The following is a 26991-nucleotide window of genomic DNA, read 5'->3' as shown; positions in this document are numbered from 1 at the left end:
GAAGCTCCAAATATTATAGATATTTAGCATTTACATTTGTATAACCTAGAGATATATCTGAGGAGTTTTAAGGCAGGAAAGAATTCATTTTGCATAAAAAATCCTTTAGTTATTTTGTTTAGCTACACAGAGAGGAGTTTTTTGGGAGAAACAGAAAATTGCCTCTAGATAATTTAAATAGTTTTAACACTAAAATGCGTTCATCTGAAGATTAAGAGCTCCATTCCTGCATAATATCTGGTGTTGGACTTTGGTTAATGAGAACTTCTCTTGTTACAGTTCCACTTCTGGTTTATGTCACTTAGAAATGTCCTTATTTTTGAAAGAAAAGCATTTTTTTTTCATTGAAGATAACATTAGGATAATCAGAAATCCAGTCTAGACATTGTTAATGTGGTAAATGACTATTCTAGCTGGAAATGACTGATTTTTATTGGAATATCTCCATAGGGGTACAGAGGAACATTTCCAGCAACCATCACTCCTGTGTTCTAATGCTACATTGTGTTAGCTAATGGTGTTGAAAGGCTCATTGATGATTAGAAACCCTTGTGCAATAATGTTAGCGCATGAATAAAAGTGTGAGTTCTCATGGAAAACATGAAATTGTCTGGGAGACCCCAAACTTTTGAACAGTAGTGTACATCTATGGTGTTTTAAGGCAGGAAGGAATTCATTTTATATTAAAAAAAACCTTTAGATATGTTGTTTATACTATACGCAGAGAGGAGTTTTTTGGGTTAAAAAAAGGAGATACTTCCAAATAATTTTGAATAGTTGTAGCATTAAACTGCATTAATCTGAAGATAAAGAGCTCAGTTCCTGCACTTCATTAGATTCTGTAATGTAATTTTTGCATAATAATAATATCTGGTGTTAGCTTTTGGTTAAGGAGAACTTGTCTTTGTTAGTCCCACTTTGTGTTTGTCGTTTAAACTTTTGACGGAATAATGCACATATATCCTGTCATAACTGAAAACAAATCATATTTATGTGAAGTAAGGATAATGATGAGTGGATTCCCTGGTCTTTTCCTGCAGTACAACCTCTCCCCTCCTCAGCCGACCGGAGACGCTCCAAAAAGTCGCAGTCTGGACAGGAAACATGTGGAGCCCATCGTCTTGACCAAATGGAGACACAGCGCCTACGTGCAAGACCCCAATGACAAGGTGTGACAACGTTGATCTGCAAACTGTAGATTACCTTCCCTGCAATATACCTGACTTCACTGCTAACAAAATATTGTCACTGCTCAAACCCATTCCTTTGACACCTGCCAGCTCTGCCAGATGATTCCAGTTTTACCTGCATATGGACTTAAAAACGCACTTTTCAGAGTTGAATGCAGCTGTTTTCTGATGTTTGATGAGTCGAGATTTTTAGTTGCAGACTTGTTGCTTTGCAGCGGCTGTTCAAAACCAGGCGTTTCCGTGCAGGCTCTGCCCGCCCTCACCCGTACAAACACCAAGTCAGTAGCCTGTCACACAAAGCAATCAGAGCCTCCTCCTTCAATCCAAACGCACAATCAGCATGCATGAACAGAATCAACCAACAGCAGTCATTTTAAAATCTTTCTTCACTGTCAAAGCTGATTTGATTGTTCATTTGAATCATTTCACCAAAAACACATTCAGTCATACACTTGATGAATTTCATTCAAAATGAGAGGTGACTTATCTTCCAAAAAAACAATCCCTCTAAACCTGTGTAGTCTACAGCTGCATGAGACGTCTGAGACATAACTGTACCTGCACCCACATCTTAATTAACAGGAACTCGACAGCATCATAATCTCACTGCTAATTACCATCATCACACTCTCTCAGCTCTTTGTCTTCTTGACCTTGCATCATCTTCTCATTAACCGTCTTTTGTTCGTCCATGTCACAGTTATTTTTTTTTATTATTATTTTTTTTGTTTCTTTTGTTTCTCAATCCTAGGATGCTCCTCAGGGCCTCAAGCCCCCCTCTCCCGACTCTGACTCCTGCCCTTCGTCTCCAAAGCCCCCCGCCTCCGTTAGTAACTCGCCACTAACCTACGCCTCCTCATCTCCTGCAGTGCTTTAACCCAGATTGTAGGCAGCGACACAGCTCATTGCAAGGATCCTACACAGGCTCGGAAATAATTAGAGAAGCGACCTTTGGAAAGCGTACAAAAAGAGCCTCGACGTCTCACAAGAAAACTGTTACAACAGAAATAAAATTGAAGAACTGCTTGAGCCTGTGTAGGATAACTGCAGCGCAGTGGGCGATAAAAGTATAGCTTGGCCTCGTTTAAATCAAACTAAAGGGTTTTGTTTTTTTTCTTTTTAGCCATTGGAAATTTATCCATAAATCACTGTATGTGCCTGACTGATGCACACAAAACTTAACCTTTAGCCTTTTTCTAAAGTGTTGTAATCTGTGTTTAATCCGCTGGCTGTGTGAAGTGGGAATAATGATACAGTAGTGGTCTGTTTTTCCTCCAAGCTGTTGGTCTGGTGGCGGTGGCATTTCAAGGTGGCGGCTGTGTTTTATTTCTGTGTGCCAAGATGTGACATCGTCTTTGTCTTACATGATCTGGCTGCGGTTGCCAATCATGGTTTGTGTGAGTGACGCATGTGACCGAATATAATCTGCATACCAACGTTTGTCTCTTTCCTCTGCAGCCATCTGAAAAATGTGGAGTTCTAAATGTGACAAAGATCACTGAACACGGCAAGAAAGTACGGTGAGTAATGTTTACCGATGTTATTATCATCTTCTATCATCTAGATGTGAAGCCTTTTATGTAATTATTCCATTTTAGTTTGTTTAAATGTCCCCATTTTGTTTTCAGTTGTAATTAATGAGGTGTTTTTGATCACAGTAAAAGCATTTTCTACAGCAGTGAAAGTTGTTTTCCAGTGTTGTTACACTGCGTTGGAAAATTTGTATTTTCACAATTTTAGTTGAAGTGAGAGAAATTCTCTTACTGTTGCACTGCTGCCCAGCTGAATAGACCTGAATATCACCAGAGTTTAGTTATCTTAATAAGATAATCCAGACTTCCTAAATCCATCAGTGTTAGATTTTTTCTGTCTAAATAATTGGCATGTTCAATGGATTTAACCTTGTGAAACTTGTAACCTGCCTTTGGGTTTGAAAGGCTTGTTTTCTTCAAAGCAACAAATGACACTATTTCTTCTAGAAAGATACTGAAATGAAAACAGAAAGAATAGGATCATGAGTGATGTACAGTTTCGTTTGGAAAGATAGCCAAAATTAACAGAAAATTTTAAAAACAAGATCAGATAGTTTGTCATTCAGAAATTTACCAAAAATAAACTGTTTTCACAAAGCAGATCCTGTAAAAAGCAAAACATTTGGCACAAGTGAGAAGCCCAGACTGGATCAGCTCACAATGCAAGACCTTCATTTATCACAAACACAGTTATACATAGTATAGTGTGCAGTGAAATGCATTGTGCACCTGTTCCAGACGCAAACAATAAGAATAATAAGGATGAAATTCACAAGAAATAAATACTTGCCTTGCCTTGTAAAAATGTAAACAAATGTGGTCAAATTCTAGCCTAGCCACGCTACGCCCATGTTTCTGACGGCACAAGGGTCTAGGGAAGCTCGACAGGGAGGGAGGCGGGCTAAAAGGTTGTCTATCAAATCCCTCTGCAGCAATTGGGTAGGTATACAACCAATCAACGCAACGAATAGCCTGACGTAGTTCCTAGAGCACCGGCGGATTGTGGCTAAGTCCCGTTAGCTTCTCAACCAGCGGAGCCACGGAGCCAACTGGTGTATTAAGGATTTGCCATATCCTGTCGGCATAAGTCCAAATACGTCTTTCTTCTCAATGAAACACTTCAGTGCCGTCCTTTGTTTGTCTTTCAAGTTGAATTTTAGCTTCAAATCTTTAAGGGCTGTGGCCAAAGCCGTGTCGAAAGATAACTGTTTATTGTGCGCCGGTTGTTTCTGTCAGAATCGCCTCTGTCGTCACTTCGTTACGCCCGCCTTCTGACTCTACACTTCATGGTGATTGGTCCGGCCAGTTTTAGGAGAATCCAGCCTCGTGCCTTATGGAGGGTAACTAGACCCACCCTGGCAGAGAATTAAATTCGTTGCCGTGGGTTGTCTAGTGTGGCTAGGCTAGTCAAATTCACGATCTACAATGTGTGGAGCCTTCCTTTTATCCAGTATTATTTGCTTTTACTGAATAAATGTGCAATAATTCTTTATAGACTACCTTTCAGTGCATTTATATTTTTATAATTTCTGTTGCAGGAAGAACTGGACTTCTTCCTGGACCGTCCTCCAAGGTTCATCGCTGCTGTTTGCTAAAGGACAAGGAGGCGGGACCAGCTGGGTGAGTGACGGGAAGCTTTACCTGTCATCTGTTGCTTTGAAAGACCTCCTCCAATGACATCTTCACCTGAGTCAACTCTCCTACAGTTTGTGTTGAAGACTGAGGAGATAAACCTCGACTTACTTCCATGATCAACCAACTTTGCTATCACACTGCAGTTTTCAGGTCACTGAAGGTGGTTTGGGGTTGACTTTTCTGTCTTCTGGATGTTTCCTTTTCTTTCTATGTCTTTACCTTTCCCCTCGTCCTCCCATCATCCCTGTCTTCATCCCCCTCATGCAGCCATGCTACCACAGTGACTCCTTCCCCGAATTGCTCCTGTCACTGTTGAGTAATTGGAGGCCGTCGGCTAAGAGACGTCCTGCTGTCTTCTATGGCCGCTCTGGCCTCGACCAGGCCTCCTCTGTATGTGCTTCCTCCTTCCTTATGTGTGCTTCCTGCTCTTCTCCCCTGCATGAAACCTCCCTGCTGCTCTGACGCCGACCCCTCTGTGTCATCAATTGCTTACATAACGCAAAGTTCACAGACAAAACCCTAAATTGTTTACTTGACGGCTTGGCTTGACGTTTTTCCGGACTAAATTCATGGACCGACAGGTGTGATCAGAGTTGTGTGTTTTAGAGTGTAGAAGTGTTAGCATTTCTCAGGTGGAGTTCATTGGAAGAGGAGGTTTGTAGGGGTGTCACGTTTTCTGATTAGAACAGAACAGGCAGGATTATGTTCGGTTTTAACATGCATGCGTGCCGGATGATGGAACAAAAACAGTGACACTTCTACAGTCTGTGCTTTTATTGAACTCTAGAGGTTAAAAATGGCTGTGAAGATTGTTTTTTTGCAGGTCACCTTCCTTAATGCATTCAAAGACATGATTTTACATGCATTTCAATAGGGATAATGTCTGTTAGTTAGTTTTGTTTATTTTGCAGAAATTCCTTATGACTTACCAGAGTCGTGACTTTATGACTCCTTGTGGTGGTTTTATCAAATGGATGAGAGTGAAGTAAACAGAAGTTAAGAAATGTGTGATGACAAAGAAACTCCTATATTGCTGGGGAAAGCAAAACAGAGAACTTAATTCCTGCTTTCAGCCCATTAGAGATAGTTCTGTCTTCTTCAGTTAGACAGATATTGTGATGTAAGTTAGATAATTGTCTTGCAGAGAATGCAATGCAATGGCAACACAAGGTGATCATATCATATTGTGAGTTACTCTGAGATTCCTACCCCTGCTTCACCACAACATAATCTACAGTCAAAGATCAAATCATCATTTATAAATCATTTGTTTACTGTTAAAAAGTTGTTAAACAACTAGCAGATGGTGAGATGCTTCACTGACTATCCGGCCTGAAAACTTCGTCCTGCCTCTTTATGAACAAAATCAGTTTTACAGTCAAGCAGTTGAGTTGGAAGTTGATTTTTGACTCTTATTCTGCACATGTAGACCTATTTTTTTATCTCATCTACACACACTGTTGCATGGTTAAACATTCAGAAATGAAGACAGACTGTACTGTGTCCGTTAATTTACCTTACTGTGGTTGTTTCTTTGCCCCTGTCCAGTTTGGAGGCGGTCAGTCCAAACCAGAGTTCACTGTTGATCTAAGAGGCGGCTCGGTCGAATGGGCCTCTAAAGACAAGTCCAGCAAGAAGCATGTTATAGAGGTGAGAGAAAACTCCAATTTTGTATTTGTGTTATTGATCAATCAGTTAATTATTGGTAATTAACTGATTAAAAGTATATTAAGTAAAAAAAGCAGAAGACAAAGAACGTGCATGTTAGAAAGCTGTAGTATGTGGACTATGAACTGTACCATGCTGGCACACAGAGAGCATTGTGGGAGTTTAGCGAGCAGTGAGCACCATGACAAAGACGTCTGGGACGCTTAATGGGCCCAAGTGTTCAGAGTAGCCATCATGATAAGGACACTGCTCCTGTAGCCCAGTGGAACATCTAATTTAACCATTTTTGCAGCAGATATTACATGCCCTTAACCACGACAGTAAAATCAGCAAATTTTCTCATGTTTACAGTACTCAGTTTGTCATTGATCAATCAATTATTGGTTGATAATGCTGCCAAATCTTTCCGGATCCCTTTTTGTTTAGCTTAGACTTTATAAACTGTAACAGGAAGTATCAAATTTAAACAAAACATCCTCCAATCTTTCCAAAAGTTGAACTATTCATTTTTCATGAACCAAAAATTCTTCTTTAAGTCTTGAAATCATACAATAAACATAAAAAATGACCAATACAATACAGTAGAACTACTTTATTAATACCACATGGGAAATTTGGTTGCTACAGTAGAAAGAGTCGAGTTCCCACCACCATAAATACAGATAAAAAGCAAAAATGTGCAGTAAATATGAATGAACAGTAGGGAAAATATATAATGCAAAATGTCTTCTGTAAAGAATGTACAATATTAAGGGATTTTATGCGTAGTGGAAATAGTGTGCAAGTGAACAACTAACTAACCAACCATTAACACACTTAATGTCCATCACATTTTTAACTTAATGACTCAACAAACTTTAAAAACATGAGAAATCAACAAAGTGGATTGTTTAAAGCATCCAAGACGAGGGCGTGGTAAACCACCAATCCAGCACTTATTGCTAAAATAATGAGCTCTGCATTCACAAACACGCTTCATGAATACTAAGCACAAGAACACAATGTTTGTCCATGTTGTTGTTTTTGGTGTCGCTGAAAGTCAAAAAATGGCATTCTCTCCTCTGACTGCAGCTGAAGACTCGGCAGGGCACCGAGCTGCTGATCCAGTCAGAAAACGACAGCCTCATCAACGACTGGTTCAGAGCGCTGCAGGACACCATCAGTACCCACGTGAGGACCAACACCTTCATTTAATCACAAACGCCTTTATCTGTTCCACCCAGATTTCAGACAGAAGTAGAAAACTTTGAACATCAACAATCAGATTTGCTGAGTATTAAGTATGAAAAAACATGTCAGGCAAGAGGGTTTAAGGTAGTGCATGTGGTTGGTAAGAGGTAGTTACCTTATGGGTGTGGGCATGAACCGAACTACTCCTTTTAACCACTGGAAAAAAACAGAGAGCTAAACCAGTCTGAAATGGTTTGAAATGCAGTGAATTGGGCCTGGACCAGAGGACCTCTCAGGGTGTCCTATGGGGTCTGAACCAGGACGCTGGCAAAGGCTCCTTTGGGTGCTCTGGGTTGTGCAGTAGTGAATCAAACTTGTTCCACTGCATCCTGCTGATGCTTGATCAGAACGAAGTCTTGGAAGTTTAGAGGTCAAATCAACATCTTAGGTTATTGTCATGTTCCCCAAGATGTTCCTGATTGTTTGATGTTTTTTTTAAATGGTGGGGTGCATTTTCCTGCAGGGGTGGGCCAGTGACATTAAAGATTTCCATTTTCATGAAGGAGTGTTCTTGTTCTGGGACAGTGTTTATTTTGGTATCTAAATCTCATCAACACGGATGCCAAAATCAAAGGTTTTCCAGCAGAACACCCCATAGTACCAATATGATCAATGCTATTCACTTCACCTGTCAGTGGTTTTATTCTTGTGTCTGATCGGTGTATAGTTTTTCATAGGTCCTGAATTCTATCTGTCCTAGTAAACAACTCAAATAACTCTTTATTTTGAGCCTTATTATTCAAAGTATTCTCTTTAATTTTCAAAAGTTGTTTCTGTTTTGGTTCAACTTAAGTTGTTTTAGCTAACTCAGTACAACTTTTTTTTTGTAAATAGCTGGCAGTATTTTTAAATAATTAAAAAAATAGTTTTACTGAGTTGGCTAAAACAACTTAAAGGTCCCATATTATGCTATTTTTCAGTCATGTCATGTAGGTCTCAGAAGCCCAAAAACATAGTATTTAAGTTTGTTCGCCCCAAAATCATCCTTTGTTCGGAGTTTCAGCGGTCAAAAAAGTCACTCTCACCAGCCCTCCTCAGAACAGGCTTTCTGGTCTTGCAGGTTTCTGCAAGAGGGTTTCTGGGCCTGCTTCCAGGTATGCAAATGAACACATCTGTCCGCGCCCACTCCCCCTCCCCTCTCTAGGAGAGGACGCGGCTTACAACAAGCTGTCAGCCGCCTTCCACCACCAGCCGAGCACGGGGAGCCGCTCGGCGCCGTTGCCGCTAGAAGGAGAGATGCTCCGGCAGCCAGCCGCCGGCCACCACCAACCGAGAGCGGGGAGCCGACCGGCAGTCAGGGGGAGGAGTTAAATCCGCTTATTTCATCATAAGCGGACCCAACTCAAACTTGCACGTTTGAGCAGGCATAATCACAAAATGTGGTGTAGCAAGGCAGGGAGGAAACAGACAGCTTTCAAATTTGAACCTCATAATGAGGCTACTGCAACACACACTACTGTAAGAAAACTTCCACAAAGTGAGATTTGCATAATATGTCCCCTTTAAGTTGAATCAAAACAGAAACAACTTTTGAAAAACTATGTTTAAAAAAGGGAATACTTTGAATAATAAGACTCAAAATAAACATAATGTTTGCTGTGAGGTGACTCACCTAATACAGTTTGGTTTTAGATGCAGTTTACTGATTTACTGAGAGGCCAAAGGGCGCACGTAGAGACTTTTACAGGCCATCGTATCTTATTTTATTTATGTGTTTTAGGCTTGGGAGTCTGACGAAGCGATTGAAGAGGACATGCCTGAGTCGCCTGGTCCAGAGAAACACGACAAGGAGAAAGAACACAGAAACTCCAAGAAAGGTAGAGGTGAACACATGAACAGCAAATGTGAGAAGTGAAACACGACACAAAGGGTTCAGAGAAGTTAAATGGTAAATGGTTGTATTTATATAGCGCTTTTATCCAAAGCGCTTTACATGATACGTCACATTCACCCATTCACACATACATTCATAACCTGGCAATAGCCAGATTAATAATTGTGTAGTACTTGACAGTACTCCACAATATCAATCTGGGACCGCTCCATGTAAACCCGTTCGGAGGAAAGAGGCACGGATTGGACAATGCAACAGTATGTCCCGCCTCTGACAGGTTTGTTTTTAGCCAATCGCGGGATCTTCACAACGAGCGGAGCCAATTGGTAGATTAAACTCTTACCAAAACCCGTAGGTAAAAAAGCACAAACATCTTTACCATCCAGAAATGCGCAAAGCGCCTCGCGTCGTTCTTCCTTCAAAGAAGCGATAGGAGATTCAGCTAAAACTGACTTAATAGCAGCATCTACACGATCGTTGTCCTCCGTTGCCGTGTTTGTTTTGATCTACTGGCGCTTGGTGTCGTCTTCACACCCGAATATCCTGCCCCACACACGAATACTGCTACGTGATTGGCCCGTGCCAACTTGGCTCTGTACGAACAGTGAATGCGGGAGCGGAGCAAGATGGTTTCTTGAGAGATTTGTGAACTCACAAATATCGCGAGAAATCAACTTGCTGGCAAGGTTAACACATTCACACACTGATGGCGGAAGCTGCCATGCAAGGCGCTAACAACGACCCACCAGGAGCAATTAGGGGTTAGGTGTCTTGCTCAGGGACACCTCGACATGAACACAATGGGCTGCGGATCGAACCGGCAACATTCCAGTTACAAGACGGCCACTCTACCCACTGAGAGACAGCGTGCAGATATTATATGAGACTGAAAATGAAAGCACAAAGCACAACAAAACAACACAAGGAGGTTAAAGTATAAAATGACTCCTTATCAGTTTCATTCCTTTCAAACACCGAGCAGCCACCATGGCGATCAGCGCGCTGAGACGAGTGGTGGATAACGGCGTTCTTTCTCATTTCTCCTCCACAGCCATGAAGCCCTCCACCAGCATGGACGCCTCGGACAACAAGAAGACCAGACACAAGCTCAAAAAGTTCCTGACCCGCCGTCCGACCCTGCAAGCCGTCAGAGACAAGGGATACATCAAAGGTGCTGGAGGGAGAAGCATAAACACAACTTTGTTTTATACATTCATCCTCACTGTCTGCTGTAGACGCTCTTTCTGACAATTTCTGTTCCATGAAAAAGGATATTACAAGCAAGGCTCAAGGAGTTTTTAAGGGAATTTTACTAATAGATTAACTGACAGGAATATAGAAACACATATTCAGTATGATTTATACATTAGTGGTGTGAAACTGTGTTATTTTTATGTTTTAATCATAAAAGCTGTAATATTGAGGAAACACACTGGTTGCCATTATTCTGTCGCTATACTTTCATTTATAGCTGGGAGTTTTTGAATCTGTCTTAACTAAATCAGAGCAATTTGACGACAGTTTTATAATAGCTCTAATGAACTAAGCTACCTTTAGTTGTTATTTAGCAATGACAACAAAGATCTATTCTAATAAAAATTCAAAACAAAACCAGATTTTAGAGGTTATGATCTTCGTGCTCACAACACAGATTATAAAGATCCTGAACTTTGGACTGTTTTGTGACTGTGTTTTCTGTGTTCTTGTCTTCAGATCAGGTGTTTGGCTGCAGTCTGTCCAGTTTGTGTCACCGGGAGGGCAGCACGGTGCCCGTCTTTGTCAAAATGTGCATCGACCACGTGGAGAACAACGGTGGGTCACTGTGGCAGGCAAAAGTTTAGAGGAAATGATTGTAGTTTCTGTAAACCTGCCTGTAATAAAAGAAGGCCGGGGTTTACTGGCTCATGATAACACAGGTAGTGTCAGATAAGACGTGGCTGACAGTCAACGCATTGTCAACTTTAAGAATAATTTGCAGATATTGAAGCTGGTGTTGAATCCCTGCAGGTCTGTGTGTAGACGGGCTGTACAGAGTGAGCGGAAACCTGGCTGTCATACAAAAACTACGCTTTGCCATCAATCACGGTGAGTTGAAGCTGCTTTTCTTCTATCATTTAATACAAAAATAGCATAAAGAGTAATAGAAAAGGCCGGAAACACTTTGGTTTGAATACCTTGTTTTGGTTTTGTGAGGTCTGAGTGTAGCACTAAATGAAGGGTTTGTGTGTCCAGATGAGAAGGTGAACTTGGCAGACGCAAAGTGGGAGGACATCCATGTGACCACCGGAGCTTTGAAGATGTACTTCAGAGAGCTGCCCGAGCCGCTCTTCACCTACCCTCTCTTCCACGACTTTGTCAGCGCCATCAGTACGTGATGCGAGCAGCCGTAGCACAATTATCTGAAACTATTCATGCATTCACTCACACTGTGACCTGAATATAGGATCTGTGTTATTAGTCATGCTGTTGGAGGAGTCCTGTTTACTTCTTACTTTACCCTCTGAACTCCAATCAGTTTCTGTTATTTTTTTTTTGTCCGTCATATTTCTGCTCACCGTGGACTCACTTTTCACTGCAATATGAAGTACTGCATCTCTATGAAAACACCCCAACCATTGTTGTGGAAGTTCAACGAGGTCAAGAGAGGATGAGGAGGCAGACAGAGAGACACGCTGGAGACTCGGATGACTTAGGTTGCGAGTAAGATTTGTTGATATCAGGAGAAGTGACACCGACAGAGCGGCAGTACATGCAAGCAACGCCAGCATCAGTTGTGAGGATTCTTCACAACCTTCATATATGTTGTAGTTGGGAGAGGGGTCAGATTTAGATACAGACCAATATGGAGACAACTCGTCTGCTTAGTCAGAATAAACAATATCTAATATTGACCAGGCCTAACATATCTTCCTCCTACAGCATCTGTCTGTTGGAAGATAATTTGGGATGATGTCAACTAACAGCTGCAGAGGAATACCTTAGAAAGGGGAAAGAGTAAATTTTCCTTCACAACCATGACTCGAAGTGCAAAAGGCTCTGAACTGTCTTTTGTGCAGTATGACTAAGTATAACACTGAGAAAAGGTGGAATTTTGTAAAATCTGTACAATATTTTCCCAGAGTGCCACAAATGTTTGCAATATTAGGAGAAATTGGGGGCTTCAAATGCTATAGATTGGCTATTTAACTTATTTGAATTTTGCAGCCTCTACACACGTGGACAAAATTGTTGGTACCCCTCAGTTAAAGAAGGAAAAACCCACAATTCTCACTGAAATCACTTGAAACTCACAAAAGTAACAATAAATAAAAATTTATTAATAATTAAATAATCAAAAACAGCCATTACTTTTGAATTGTTGATTAACATAATTATTTAAAAAAACAAACTAATGAAACAGGCCTGGACAAAAATGATGGTACCTCTATAAAAGATTGAAAACTATTTGACCAGAGTGACATGATTAACTCAGGTGTATCATTTAATCGACATCACAGGTGTTTCCAAACTCATAATCAGTCAGTCTGCCTATTTAAAGGGAGACAAGTAGTCACCCTGCTGTTTGGTGAAAAGGTGTGTACCACACTGAACATGGACAACAGAAAGCGAAGGAGAGAATTGTCCCAGGACATCCGAAAAAAAATGATAGACAAACATCTTAAAGGTAAAGGTTATAAGACCATCTCTAAACAGCTTGAAGTTCCTGTGACAACAGTGGCTCATATTATTCAGAAGTTCAAGACCCACGGGACAGTAGCCAACCTCCCTGGACGTGGCCGCAAGAGGAAAATTGATGACAAATTGAAGAGACGGATCGTTGGAATTGTATCCAAAGAGCCCAGAGCAACCTCCAAAGAAATTAAAGGTGAACTCCAAGGCCAAGGTACATCAGTGTCAGATCGCACCATTCGTGGTCGTTTGAGCCAAAGTGGACTTCATGGGAGACGACCAAGGAGGACACCACTGCTGAAAAAAACTCATAAAAAAGCCAGACTGGAATTTGCAAAAATGCATGTTGACAAGCCACAAAGCTTCTGGGAGAATGTCCTTTGGACAGATGAGACCAAACTGGAGCTTTTTGGTAAGGCACATCAACTCTATGTTCATAGACTCAAAAACCAAGCATACGAAGAAAAGAACACTGTCCCTACGGTGAAACATGGAGGAGGCTCAGTAATGTTTTGGGGCTGCTTTGCTGCATCTGGCACAGGGTGTCTTGAAAGTGTGCAAGGTACGATGAAATCTGAAGACTATCAAGACATTCTGGAGAGAAATGTGCTGCCTAGTGTCAGAAAGCTTGGTCTCAGTCGCAGGTCATGGGTCTTCCAACAGGACAACGATCCAAAACACACAGCCAAAAACACCCAAGAATGGCTGAGAGAAAAGCGTTGGACTATTCTAAAGTGGCCTTCTATGAGCCCAGATCTGAATCCCATTGAACATATGTGGAAGGAGCTGAAACATGCCATTTGGAGAAGACACCCATCAAACCTGAGACAACTGGAGCTGTTTGCTCATGAGGAGTGGGCCAAAATACCTGTTGACAGCTGCAGAACGCTCATTGACAAATACAGAAATGGTTTAATTGCAGTGATTGCCTCAAAAGGTTGTGCAACAAAATATTAAGTTATGGGTACCATCATTTTTGTCCAGCCCTATTTCATTAGTTTGTTTTTTTAAATAATTATGTTAATCAACAATTCAAAAGTGATGGCTGATTTTGATTATTTAATTTTCAATAAATTTTTATTTATTGTTACTTTTGTGAGTTTCAAGTGATTTCAGTGAGAATTGTGGGTTTTTCCTTCTTTAACTGAGGGGTACCAACAATTTTGTCCACGTGTGTGTAAACTACTGCACACTCATTTCACCATGCTCAATGAATCTTCCAACAACTTTTTTCCGTGCTGCATTTTTTAAATCCATAAGCTTTATTTATTATCTCCAACTCTCTTGTTGTCTCTTCTCTGCTCTGAAAATCTAAAATCTGGTGCAAAATATTTGTTTTTAGCTCTTTTTTTTTTAGTAGGAATAAAGTAGTTGTGATGAAATATCTTATATAATAGAATTTGTTTTTAGTAATTGAGCTGCATGTCACACATGACACATTCAAGGAATGTCTGCAAACTAAAAATTAACCATTTTTTCAGTTTTTACAATTTCCTGCTCTGATAAATGATGCAGATTTGGCCATTTTTCAAAGATAACCTGCCTTGCACAGCTGCTGGTGGGTTTTGGAGTTCAGAGAGCTTAGCTAGACGTTCACTGCTTCAAAACTCCAAACCATCAATCCACTGAAATACTTCCTGTCACAGACTTCAGCTCAGCAAGGATTTTCTTTTGCCCAGGAAGAGATTTTGGTTTCAGATTTTGTGCTGACTTGGAAGGAAGTAGTGTGAGCTGACTGCACCACTGCAGCCCCATAACCCCACTCTGAAAACCAGGATAGTAATAAGTGACAGCAGCTCGGGTTTACTTTTCCCAGCTTTGCACCCATGAAACAGTGTGAGATGTTGGATCCAGATGTTGATCGATTTTCTGTTTTCTTCTGCAGAGCTATTCGACCACAAGCAGCGAGTTCAGTCGATCAAAGATCTGGTCAGACAGCTGCCCAAACCCAACCACGACACCATGCAGGCTCTCTTCAAACACCTCAGGAAGTAAGAAAAGCTCTCACGACTGTCTGAACTGGTTGTTTTCCGTCCTAAAACAAATGTTACTCATGAACAGGCTCTGTCTACACACGAACACATAAAGACTCAGCTCTGCAATAATTAACAGACGGTTAATGTCGATGAAGCAGTTTTTCAGTCAACAGATTAACTTACCACAGAAATTTACCCAAAATCACATCTACAAATATCCAAACCTCAAAAACATTCAGTTTACTTTATATCTCTGGAGAAAATCAACTAATCCTCACACATGATGAGGAAGCGTCAGTTAATTGTTAAATTATTAATTAAATAATAACATTGTCGACACATTAATGATCACTGTACAGTTTTTAGTGACACATTTAAAGCCACACGCTGGTAGACTTCATTTTTTGCTTGTAAATCGATGGCCCACCAACGGGTAGCCTTTATTGATCTGTTTTCATTGTTAGCATCTATTGATCAGTCTGCAGCTGTGTCCACTGTGTCTGTCTGCAGATGCTTCCCTTTATAATCACTCTGCAAATCGCTCTTTAACAGCCTTTACGCCGCGGCTACATTGAACTCATAATGTTGGCAGACACTACAGTTCTACTTTTGTCAATGAAACTGGCTGCACCAGATGTAAGTTCAGACCTGCTCTGCAAACGTAAAAATGGATTAGACTTCCATTTATGTTTTTACACGCGTGGACCTTTTGTACTGAAATGTGTCATTAAGTGTGCGCAGGAAAATAACAGCTTTGTATTGAACTGGGTTTTTATTCTGGGGTCTTTTTGCCACCAGCTGATGGTTGCTTAGTAGCTTCCTCCTCTACATGGTCTTCTGTCGTCTGTAGATGCAGATTTACACGTGTTTAACAAACCAAATTAAGAACTGTTCCAGTGTTGTGCTGCGTCCAAAAACTGAAGACCCAATATAGTACTAAGATGACAGCTCGCTGTCTTATTCTCACACAGTCTTGTGCTCTCTAAATGCTTCAGTTGTTTCCAGTAAATAGACAGATCCTTTCCTTGGACAGTCCACATATGTTTTGTGTTCAAAGAGTTCTTAGTATATGACTTAGGTCTGAAATGATTCCTGGAGTTATTCGAGTCATTTGATTACTAAATATCCTCAGGGCAAAATTCTCTGAATCGAGACTTTGTTTAATCCACTACATACTAGACCACAGGTCACTAAGTGGTGGGCAGTCTGAGTACAGACCCAGACTCCATCCTATATGGACCCAGACCTATAATCATTAAATTATAAGGGGATTTTAAATTTGACGGGACGCTTCTGTTTTAACCGGTGCAGCTTTTCTAGTGTTCATGGTATTTGTTTAGCAGAGGACTGAACTACAACAACTAAAACCTCAGTCAGAGTGAACAGGTATGAAGGTGGTTTTCAACTTTCTTTGTTAATTTGTGCACATAAACGGACATTTAGTGCATCATGACTCATTTTCCACACAAAATGAACCGATCGTGTTCAGCTGCTTCAGTCAACAGGTTGTTTTAAAGGAGAACCATGAGGAATATAAAGATTTCTGACGGTATAAAGCTACTGGAAATTATGTAAGACAGTAGTGCAGGTAGAAAACTGTTAAACGTTAATGTATTTATTTTACCAATCAATGCAGCTGATTATTGATAACAGACAGCTGCACAATAAAACTATCAGACTTCATATATTCAAACATGGTGTTGTATTGACACCGTCTCATAATGAAGGAAATCTATTTAATTTGTGGCCAAATCAAAGTGAAACTAAAGTTACTGATGCAGTATTCTCTGTAATTATTACTAATAAACTGATCAGTTTTCTTTATCTGTGTTCTATGAGCAGTTTAAACGGGCCAAACATAAAAACATATACATGTGATTTCTGCATCAACAACTAAATACATTGGGGTTCCCATGGCTTTAGCATGAGTTGAATATACCTCTGTACTATAATACATATATATATATATATATATATATATATATATATATATATATATATACATGTGTGTGTGTACTATACCTCTGTGCTATAATATGTATGTACTATACCCCTGTACTATACTATATATATACAGTACGCTGCAGATGTTTGCACGTCTTCCACCAGGAAGGTTATTTTTGTTGCACAATTCCTTCACTTTTGCTTCTGATAGTGTCACGCACATGCCAAGCACAGATTCCAATTACTCAATTAATCGGCAGAATAATCGATAGAATACTCCTGCAGCCCTAATCCGACTCTCTGTTGTTCCTCCAGAGTGATCGACTACGGCGAGGAGAACCGTATGACCACCCAGAGCGTCGCCATCGTGTTCGGCCCAACGCTGCTGCGACCCGAAACGGAGACCTGGAACATGGCGGTCCACATGGTCTATCAGAACCAGATCGTGGAGCTTATACTGCTGGAGTATGAGAACATCTTTGGCAGGTAGACGCCAGAGGACGAGCCTTTTTTTTTTTTCTTTTTTTGTTTTCCACTTCCAGTGCAGAGCTCTTCCTAACCCAAGCATGGCCCTGCCAAAAAACATCCCGGCCCAGCTCGGCTCGGTCCAGTCCGGCTTCTCTTCATCTCTAAACAACCTGGCTTTACTGCTAATAACCGGCTTCTCCAACCTCCCGGACCAGCAAACATAAACCAAAATGTAGAACTAGCAGCCAAAAGTTTTAGACTCTTTGCACTTCTCAGCGTCTCATTTTCCTCCTGCAGCTGCATTTGTGCCACTTTACTGCAAAGTCCTTCTGTCCCGACACTGGATTAATAAAACTGGTAAAACGTGGGCCGATCGAGCTTCGGCAACTGCACAGACTGAGATCACAGGAGCAGCAGAAGAAAAGCCTCAGCCGGCTGAACCACAGACGAGGCGTCAGTATTGGAGCTTTGAGATGCGACCTGTCTGGACCGGACTGTAAATGTCTCTGCTTATAGTCACTCCTGTATGAACCACACTGGGGAAGCAACAGAAGAAACCAAACTGCTGAACTCTCACCGCCCTCAGCTTGGCTTTAGGCGTTTATACACTAAGAGGTGAAGCCAGAACAAGGGGAAGAACATGTCCGCTTTCTTTTTATTTTATCGAATCTCCATTTTCTACCATTTTCTTCCTGACTAACAGGACCGAGGTCCTCTGAACACATAAGAGGTTGTTGCCACTCTGTATTATATCTGCACGCCACCTTCTCAGTTTTAGAACAAATCATCTCACAGCAGTCAACTTGAAAAAACAAACAAACCGACGGTACTGAGCTGTGTCTTTCCATGGTGTAAAATGTTGGGGCGAGCAGCCTTTCGAACGTCTCCACTGATGAATCTGTACAGTGTTTATGTGTGCATGTGAATGGGGGGTGGATGAATTCATGGATGAATGAATTTAAAGACAATATATTGTACAAATAGTAAATGTAAGTATGTGTGGAGCGACACAGATGTGATATGAGGGAGAAATCACTATTTTGTGATCGCTGTAAAGTGGGGTGTGGAGGTTTACCTGTTGGCTTTATCGAACTGGAATAAAAACCTCTAATAAGAAATGTTCCAAAGCACCTGTTCTTTGTTGTTTTTACACTTGTTCCACCTTTCAGTAATAAATATGATGTGAAAGACAGTAATTTTCATTAAACTTCATAAAGCAGGTGTGACAAGTTTTGACAACCACAAAAACAAAAGTTTTAAAATGATTCTCTGATTATAACTAATGAAACCCACTTTGTAGGCATGAGCCTTGTTTCAGAGGAAGCATTGTGGTGTCTTTGGGAAATGTCCCTGTGTTAAGATGACATCAGCACATTATAACCGTATTATGGACCGACACATAGATCTGGTTGGACTTTTCTAGTTTAAAAATGTCATTTCTTGACAAATATTTAATGATAATCTGATGCACACTACCGTTCAAAAGTTTGGAGTCACTTAGAAGTGTCCTTATTTTTGAAAGAAAAGCATTTTTTTTTTTCAATGAAGACAACATTAAAGTGATCAGAAATCGAGTCTAGACATGATTAATGTGTTAAATAACTATTCTAGCAGGAAACAGCTGATTTTTAATGGAATATCTCCATAGGAGGAACATTTCCAGCAGCCATCACTCCTGTGTTCTAATGCTACATTGTGTTAGCTAATGGTGTTGAAAGGCTCATTGATGACTATTGTGCAGTTATGTTAGCACATGAATAAAAGTGCGAGTTTTCATAGAAAACATGAAATTGTCTGGGTGACCCCAAACTTTTAAATGGTAGTTTACATGTGTGAGCAAGAGCTTAGCGGTAAATTTATTCTCGTATTTATTGTGGAAACTGTTCCATAGGGTCAGAATGGATTCTCTTGCTTTGTGTTCTATTGGGGACAAACTTGACCTTTAAGACCAAAGTCAGAAGCTGTGCAGAATGTTAAAGTGTAAGTACATTTATATGTCTAGGATCTGCTCTAAAGTTCACCTCAAAGAACCTTTTCCAATAAGGAGAAGGTCTTTGAACTAATTACATAAGAGAAAACAACATCATAATATCTGTATTCACAAGTTTTTCCTCAGTTTTAATTTGAAGAACCATTTTGAAACCCAAAGAAGTTACATAAAACTGAATAACGAGTCTCCTCTGACAGCAAAAATGTAGTTTTTGATGTAAGACTTGTCCTATCTGCAAACTCAGTTGTCACGTTCAGTGAAAGTAAACTTTTTTTTTCTATTTTTGTGACTAAATATGTCATTTAAAAAAGTGTTTTATGACTTTTGTTTTGTATTACCATGACATGCAGCTTCATTTGTTTCAGAAAATATCACGAGTGTAGTTCTAAATTGTCATTTTTTTTGTTATCTTGAATTTAAAGATGGAACTTTTCTTCACGGCTTTCACTCATAATGAGATCGTTTGATCAACTTGTCAAATATTACAGATTCAGAATCAGTGGCATGATGAGAACTAACTGTGAAAATGGCACTTTTTGAGATTTTTATTCCAAACATGGCCTCAAATTTCAATGTTTAAAAAAAGAAAAACTATTTCAGAAATCATTTGATATTTGAAGCTAAAATTCCACAGATAATATTTTAAATATTCATAATTTATAATAAAGTTTTGAACAGAAGGCCACTGATGGTTCGGATTGGAATAAGTCAAAAGTGATGACCCTTTGTAAGATATTAAACCTAATTAAACTTTTAGTCAGGATTAGTGGGAACATTCACTTAACAGTCATGAACCGTTTTGGGAAGTCACTTTAGATTTTCCTCCATAAACTGCTCTTTGTATGTCCTAATTTACTCCATGTCATAATTTAAGAGCCAAACATTTGACTCAGTTTCATATATTTTACTTTCCATGTAAAAGTTTCTATTTAGACAGTTAAAGTCTTGTCTTATTCGGTTGTTTAGGTGTATTTAATTTCCCACCCTGTCAGGAATACGTGACATACAGTATAATTTAATTACTTTCTATGGATATAAATATCAGGACTGTAGACAGGCCGAGGCTAAAACATTGGATGTAACTAATAATTTACCAACAATAACTTCTTTCTGGCCATGGAGTGAGCGTGAACAGCAGGGTCCTGGAAGTGGAGCACCGTGAAGCTGCGCGGCTTTAATTAAGGTGATGAATTACTCCTGTGATTTTCCTGCTAATGAGCTCCACCACAACGAGAGGGGAGCCTTCAACCTGTTTGTAGACCCCTTTACTTCAGATGCTTTGGTTGTTTGGCGGTAAAGAAGCTGCAAATGTTTCCTAAAGATAAGGGGCGAAATAGAAAGATAGAAGATGATGTCCAGGCAGCTGTAATAAAAGAAGAAAAACAGCATCGATTTGATTTGACTGAGAAACGGTTCAATGAGCATCTGTTACATACAAGAATATGTGTTAAATCAGACATCCCAGTGATCTTATGATCGTTGCAATGGTGGTGAGGAAGTACAAATATACTTTCATACCAATACTCACAACATTTCAGAGAGAAATGTGGTATTTTTCTCCACTAGATTCATCTGTCAGCTTTAATTACTGAATTAACATCAAACTGAAATAAAGAATTAGAATTGATACAGGTATTGTCTGTAAAAAGTCCAATATTTAATGGCTCCAACTTCTTAAATGAGAGTTTTTTTTGATTATTTAAATATTTGTAAACAATTTTTTCTTAGTAATATTGAAGTTTGGACCTTTGGACAAAACAAGCAGTAAGATGTCACTATTTTCTGAAATTTTTACAAAACAAATGTTTATTTGAACTAATTAATTGATAAAAACAAAGCGGCAAATGGAGATTAAACTGCAAGGAAATTATTGTGTAATTTCAATCTGACTTTGCATGATTTTTACTTGTAACGGAGTATTTTCACAGGGTACAGTTAAGGCTTGATTGTATCTCTTCTATTCTTTAGCAAACCTTCATGTAGAGGCTGCGGTTTGTGATGCTGTCGAACTTCACTGTGTTCTGCTGTGTCTTACGGTTTTAGTAATTTTTTTTCCAGTCCGTATATTTATCATTCTAGAGGTGAATATTTTTGCTTTAAATGTTTGCGTTTAAATGAGATCATGAGCTGCTGCTTATATGCGCAGTACTGAGGATCATTCTGACCAAGGTTTTAGGTTTGTCTGCTCCTGAATGTTTGTAACATTAGCACATATCTTATGTAATGGGCTTCAATTTACTGCAAAGTCCTTTTTCCTTTTTCTTCCTCCACCCTGGATGGATCAGATATTTCAGGAAAATGATATCCATACAAGTTAAGACGATAACATGGAGGGAAAAGGCCTTGATTCTAGTAGTAGATAAAGCTGTTTTCCTGCTTTAACTTGCCCTAAAAGAAAAATAATCAGTAATAAATGCTGTACAGTTGAGCATGTCTTCTGATAATGTACATTTTTGTAAAGCTACAACATTTCTGGTATCAGACTTGCACAGGGCCACAATCACATGTTTATGTCGGCCTGTTGTGACCGTTCTTAAGGAGTTTCTGAATCTTAAGTCCGCTGTTGTGTGGAGAAGCCGGTCAACCTGCATGGCAGCTTCTAACTGAAATGTCAAACAGAAGTTCAGCGACGGGGAACAGAGGACGACAAATGCTCTGATGATGGTGACAAAGTGATCTTTGATCTGAGGAATAGCTTTCTCAAACATACAGAGCAAAACTAAAACCCTCAGATTTATCAGGGTTGTTTACAATTAAGAACTGATTTCTTTTTTTTTTTCCTGTTTCTGAATTTCTAGCCTTCAGTGTTTTCTGCTCATTGTAGTTTGCATGTTTGAGGATTGGCTCAGTTGAATAGAATTCATAATTAATGCTTAGCTCAGTCTGAGACTGTAATCAAAGTGGGAAAAGATTTGAAAAACACTTTGATGTCATGAGATATTACAAGAAAGCAGACATTTGAAGAAAAAAAAAGCAGTGGAGCAAAGGCATGGAGCACAATTGTATTTCCAGATGTAAATTACTAATGAAAAGCACCGTGTGATTAAACAAAGTGGTGCTTTGTGATTCAGATTTTTTAGGAGAAAAACAGTGAATTTGGGGAAAACATGTAGCTGTGATTGTTCTTGCGAATGTTGCAGTGGCAGTTTGCTTTGTGTTTTTTTTTTTTTGTTTGTTTGTTTTGAAGTCAAGCCTCAGGTTAACACATCATAGATTTAAAAAAGTGGTGGAGCTTTAACACATTACATGCCATCAAAATGCTGTATAGTGCATTTTAAAGAAATGAGAACCTAAAGATATGAATTGCTTCCAGCATATTACAAGTTTTTAATTGACACAAACAGAACAGTTTAATGTAGAGCAATTATCACAAAAGATGGGACTGTATTCAGTTAAATAAAGTGATAATTTCATCATAAATGAATAAATCCGTTCCAAAAACAAATACATTCTGTAAACAATCTGGTGCAGAGCAGCATTTACATATTCCACGTTCTGCAATCAAGTTCAGTAAAGTAAGAATAAAAACCAGCTCAGGGTCAGACAGGCTGAATAATGTACAGTCTAAACTGCATCCTTTGTGATTTGCTGATTGCATTGTTTCAAATCACAATTATTAATATTCAGCCCTGCTGTACATGACAAAGCCACCGCTGTCCTTCTCATTCAGTCTGACAGTAAAACACAGTACAAGCAGATGCATCATGCAAGTTCCAAGAACCGATTACAACAAAAAAAATCACATTAATTACAAACGGTAGAGTCAAAACCTCCCTCCAGATGCTTAAAATGCAGCAGGATTGTGGCTCATGGATTTTAATGAGATCTTTGATGCCTGGTCTGGGTCAAACCTTGATAATGGAGTCTTTTTTTCTATCAGTGAATGCAAACCATTTGTCAGAGGGTAAAGGTCTTTTTGTTTTGATTCTGCTGTGAAAGTGTCTTCCGTGTTGGAGGAATCGGCAGCGTTTTGACTCTCCTCCCTGCTGTTTTCACACATCATCGCTCAGATCCACACAGAAGAAAATGTTTGCCCTTCAAGAGATGCAAGAGATGTTTGAATTTAGGAATGGAAATAATGTCTGAGGAGCCTCATTGTGAGTTTCGTAACCATCAAAAAGCTCAAATAACAAGAGACGTGTCGTATGCATAGACATATTAATGGATGGATATAAAAACAGAGATGAGGATGTTTGCTCAGTGGGTTTGGTATTATTTCTGCAGACTTTTAGACACTTCTTCTGACCTTTTACAGGTGTGTCAGCTAGTGTTTCGAGGTAACATTTGCATCTAGGCTGCTGTTTGCGGTGTGGACGATCATGATTTTAGTTTAACAAACATGTTGTGTGTCAAGCTGGTGGACTTTTTTAGGGTTTCATCAGACTGTGGACTTTTCACAAGCTTTACCAAGTGCTGTGAGAGCTTTAACCATTAACCCTCCTGTTGTCTTCATTTATTGGCACCAAAAAATAGTTTCCTCGTGTGAAAAAAAAATCCAAAAATTCAACAAAAAAATTCCCTAAATTTCTGAAAATTTGCAAGACCTTCAGGAAGAAAATTCCAAAAAATTTCTTAAAAGTTTCCCTTAAAAATGTTATTAAAAAAAATTGGCAAAATATTATTCTAAATATTTTGAAAAAAATGAGTAAAAATCTTGCAAAAAATATAACATTTTGAATATTTTGCTGGATTTTGGTTGATTTTTTTTTTGTGAATGTTCTTAAACATTTTTTTTTCTCCACCAAAATGTTCAAAAATTTCCCAAAAAGGTTGAAAATATGGACATCCGAAGTTTCACTGGGAAAATACATGTTTTTACTCCACATTTTGAAGCTGTGAAACGGGTCAGTTTGACCTGCAGGACAACCCGAGGGTTAAGAAAGTTGTTACATTTTTAGCAGTGTTATTTAACATTTTCCATCGCACTATAAGCAGCTTCACTCACAGCTTTACCTGGGAGTTGGTGATGATCCTGGCAGGTGCTGTTCATCTGTTGCTAGATGCTCTTGCCTTTTATGAAACGATTATATTGAAATCTGCCAATTATCGAGCTCGCAAAATCGTGCGATAGCTCGCGCCAAAACATCGGCTTTGGCGCGAGCTATCGTGCGATTTTGGAACGAGATTTGCTTTCCAGCGTCCTGAGATTTGGATACAGACTACAACAAAGAGCGATCGCCAGGTAATGTGGAGGTTTTCGTTCACTTCTCATCTCTACTATGTTGTGGGACACTCATTGAGACTATCCGAGCCGGTCAGTGTGGGGGGAAAAAAAAGCACGTTGGGGCGGACTTTGACGCGGGGGGACAAGTTGCCCCATACTTTTCGCTAGCCGAGCTGCTAGCTGAGCTGCTAAGCTGCCTGCCTGGCTAAATACTGAAGCTATGTCGAAAATTCATGTCTCCATCACTCACATGTATGAAATGACAAATGAAAACAGACCCCAGGTTGAAAAAAAACCGAAGTTCCCCTTTAACCACTGTTATCTGAAGACCTGCATGGTCCCAAAGCAGTGCAACTTCATTTTTCTTGGAAAACAGTTTTGCTGAGCTTGCATGCTCTTTTTAAGGGCTGTCCTACTTTAAATTGCTCCAGTTACAGAGTTACATCAGAGAGAGGAGGGCAGGTCAGCACTTACTAAATACAAATTTCCACAGTTCAAATACACTCAACAAAAATATAAATGCAACACTTTTGTTTTTGCTCCCATTTTTTATGAGATGAACTCAAAGATGTAAAACTTTTTCCACATACACAATATCCCCATTTCTCTCAAATATTGCTCACAAATCTGTCTAAATCTGTGATAGTGAGCACTTCTCCTTTGCTGAGATAATCCATCCCACCTCACAGGTGTGTCATATCAAGATGCTGATTAGACACCATGATTAGTGCACAGGTGTGCCTTAGACTGCCCACAATAAAAGGCCACTCTGGAAGGTGCAGTTTTGTCACACAGCACAATGTCACAGATGTGGCAAGATTTGAGGGAGCGTGCAGTTGGCATGCTGACAGCAGGAATGTCAACCAGAGCTGTTGCTGGTGTATTGAATGTTCATTTTTCTACCATAAGCCGTCTCCAAAGGCGTTTCAGAGAATTTGGCGGTACATCCAACCAGCCTCACAACCGCAGACCACGTGTAACCACACCAGCCCAGGACCTCCACATCCAGCATGTTCACCTCCAAGATGGTCTGAGACCAGCCACTCGGACAGCTGCTGAAACAATCGGTTTGCATAACCAAAGATTTCTGCACAAACTGTCAGAAACCGTCTCAGGGAAGCTCACCTGCATGCTCGTCGTCCTCATCGGGGTCTCCACCTGACTCCAGTTCGTCACTGTAACTGATTTGAGTGGGCAAATGCTCACATTGGATGGTGTCTGGCATGTTGGAGAGGTGCTCTCTTCATGGATGAATCCCGGTTTACACTGTTCAGAGCAGATGGCAGACAGCGTGTGTGGCGTCGTGTGGGTGAGAGGTTTTCTGATATCAATGTTGTGGATGGAGTGGTCCATGGTGGCGGTGGGGTTATGGTATGGGCAGGCGTCTGTTATGGACGAAGAACACAGGTGCATTTTATTGATGGCATTTTGAATGCGCAGAGATACGTGACGAGATCCTGAGGCCCGTTGTTGTGTCATACATCCAAGAACATCACCTCATGTTGCAGCAGGATAATGCACGGCCCCATGTTGCAAGGATCTGTACACAATTCTTGGAAGCTGAAAATATCCCAGTTCTTGCATGGACAGCGTACTCACCGGACATGTCACCCATTGAGCATGTTTGGGATGCTCTGGATCGGCGTATACAACAGCGTGTGCCAGTTCAAGCCAATATCCAGCAACTTCGCACAGACGTTGAAGAGGAGTGGACCCCCATCCCCCAATAAAACAAAACTGCACATTTCAGAGTGTCCTTTTATTGTGGGCAGTCTAAGGCACACCTGTGCACTAATCATGGTGTCTAATCAGCATCTTGATATGGAACACCTGTGAGGTGGGATGGATTATCTCAGCAAAGGAGAAGTGCTCACTATCACAGATTTAGACAGATTTGTGAACAATGTTTGAGAGAAATGGTGATATTGTGTATGTGGAAAAAGTTTTAGATCTTTGAGTTCATCTCATAAAAAATGGGAGCAAAAACAAAAGTGTTGCATTTATATTTTTGTTGAGTCTATATTTTCTAATGAATTTAACCTGAATGAAGTCACAGTCAGACTACACTTAATCTAGTCAATGTAAGTGGAATTTACAAAAAATCAATTTCTGCATCATTTTACTGCAAATAAAATTGTTCTGACTTTACTGGAATTTAGCTCTTTAATTTGACAGAATATAGTGTCACAAGGTTAAACTACAGTTTGAGCATTGACGAAAGAAAGTGGTTCGAGGTTGTAAGAGTGGAAATCTAAAGATACAAGGTTCACATTGGAAAAATATTGACTTTATCAATTATTTTAATCAATCACAATTACATAAATTGACCCTTTACTGCTTGTTTTTGTCTAACAATCCAAACCACAGATTTTTTTTTAAAAATAAGTTATTTTGAACCGAGAAAAACTTTTTCTAAGTTGGCACCAAGCCATGTCAAATTTTTTAAGTTTTTGAAGATAAACCAGCTGATGTTTATATGTTGGCGGACTTGCTTTTTTTTTTTTTTAATTTATCATATGGGAACAAATAATTAAAAAGAAGCCAGTGAAACATCTTTGTATAAATGCTAATCGGTTTTTGCAGTTCCCTTTAACTGGAACAAGCTTAAGGGGATTTTATAGTTTTTAATTTGGCTTTTGCACTTCGTCTGAGGATCTAAACCCTGACCTTGCATCCCGTCCTCTGAATTAT

The 26991-nt window shown here is 39.7% G+C and overlaps 4 protein-coding genes across 12 annotated transcripts in view; 1 reads left to right on the top strand and 3 right to left on the bottom strand.

The window, feature by feature from the left end:
- The window catches only part of LOC110953197 (rho GTPase-activating protein 12-like), a 78170-nt gene extending 59906 nt beyond the window's left edge, over positions 1-18264 (top strand). For 5 of the 7 annotated variants that reach the window (XM_051953050.1, XM_022197068.2, XM_051953047.1 and 2 more), the window contains exons 6-18: positions 1041-1169; positions 1942-2016; positions 2649-2710; positions 4261-4342; positions 5906-6007; positions 7097-7195; positions 8976-9072; positions 10141-10260; positions 10803-10901; positions 11097-11174; positions 11322-11456; positions 14644-14749; positions 16994-18264. In XM_051953050.1, the coding sequence (XP_051809010.1) occupies positions 1041-1169; positions 1942-2016; positions 2649-2710; positions 4261-4342; positions 5906-6007; positions 7097-7195; positions 8976-9072; positions 10141-10260; positions 10803-10901; positions 11097-11174; positions 11322-11456; positions 14644-14749; positions 16994-17168 (1359 nt within the window). In that variant the 3' untranslated portion in view covers positions 17169-18264. The remainder of the gene's footprint in view (positions 1-1040; positions 1170-1941; positions 2017-2648; positions 2711-4260; positions 4343-5905; positions 6008-7096; positions 7196-8975; positions 9073-10140; positions 10261-10802; positions 10902-11096; positions 11175-11321; positions 11457-14643; positions 14750-16993) is intronic. The other 2 variants (XM_022197070.2, XM_022197069.2) reach the window with 1 other exon arrangement.
- Positions 1-26991, bottom strand: part of LOC127535343 (tripartite motif-containing protein 16-like) — a 599330-nt gene that overhangs the window by 170664 nt on the left and 401675 nt on the right. The gene's annotated exons all lie outside the window — the stretch shown is intronic.
- Positions 1-26991, bottom strand: part of LOC127535340 (tripartite motif-containing protein 16-like) — a 520629-nt gene that overhangs the window by 170652 nt on the left and 322986 nt on the right. The gene's annotated exons all lie outside the window — the stretch shown is intronic.
- LOC127535337 (tripartite motif-containing protein 16-like) overlaps positions 1-26991 on the bottom strand; it is a 388516-nt gene that overhangs the window by 170517 nt on the left and 191008 nt on the right. The window lies entirely within an intron of this gene.

This window comes from Acanthochromis polyacanthus, chromosome 9 (genome assembly GCF_021347895.1).
Source record: "Acanthochromis polyacanthus isolate Apoly-LR-REF ecotype Palm Island chromosome 9, KAUST_Apoly_ChrSc, whole genome shotgun sequence".
NCBI classification, from domain to species: domain Eukaryota; kingdom Metazoa; phylum Chordata; class Actinopteri; family Pomacentridae; genus Acanthochromis; species Acanthochromis polyacanthus.
The sequence above is the reverse complement of the archived record's forward strand: the minus strand, read 5'-3'. Positions and strand labels throughout refer to the sequence as shown.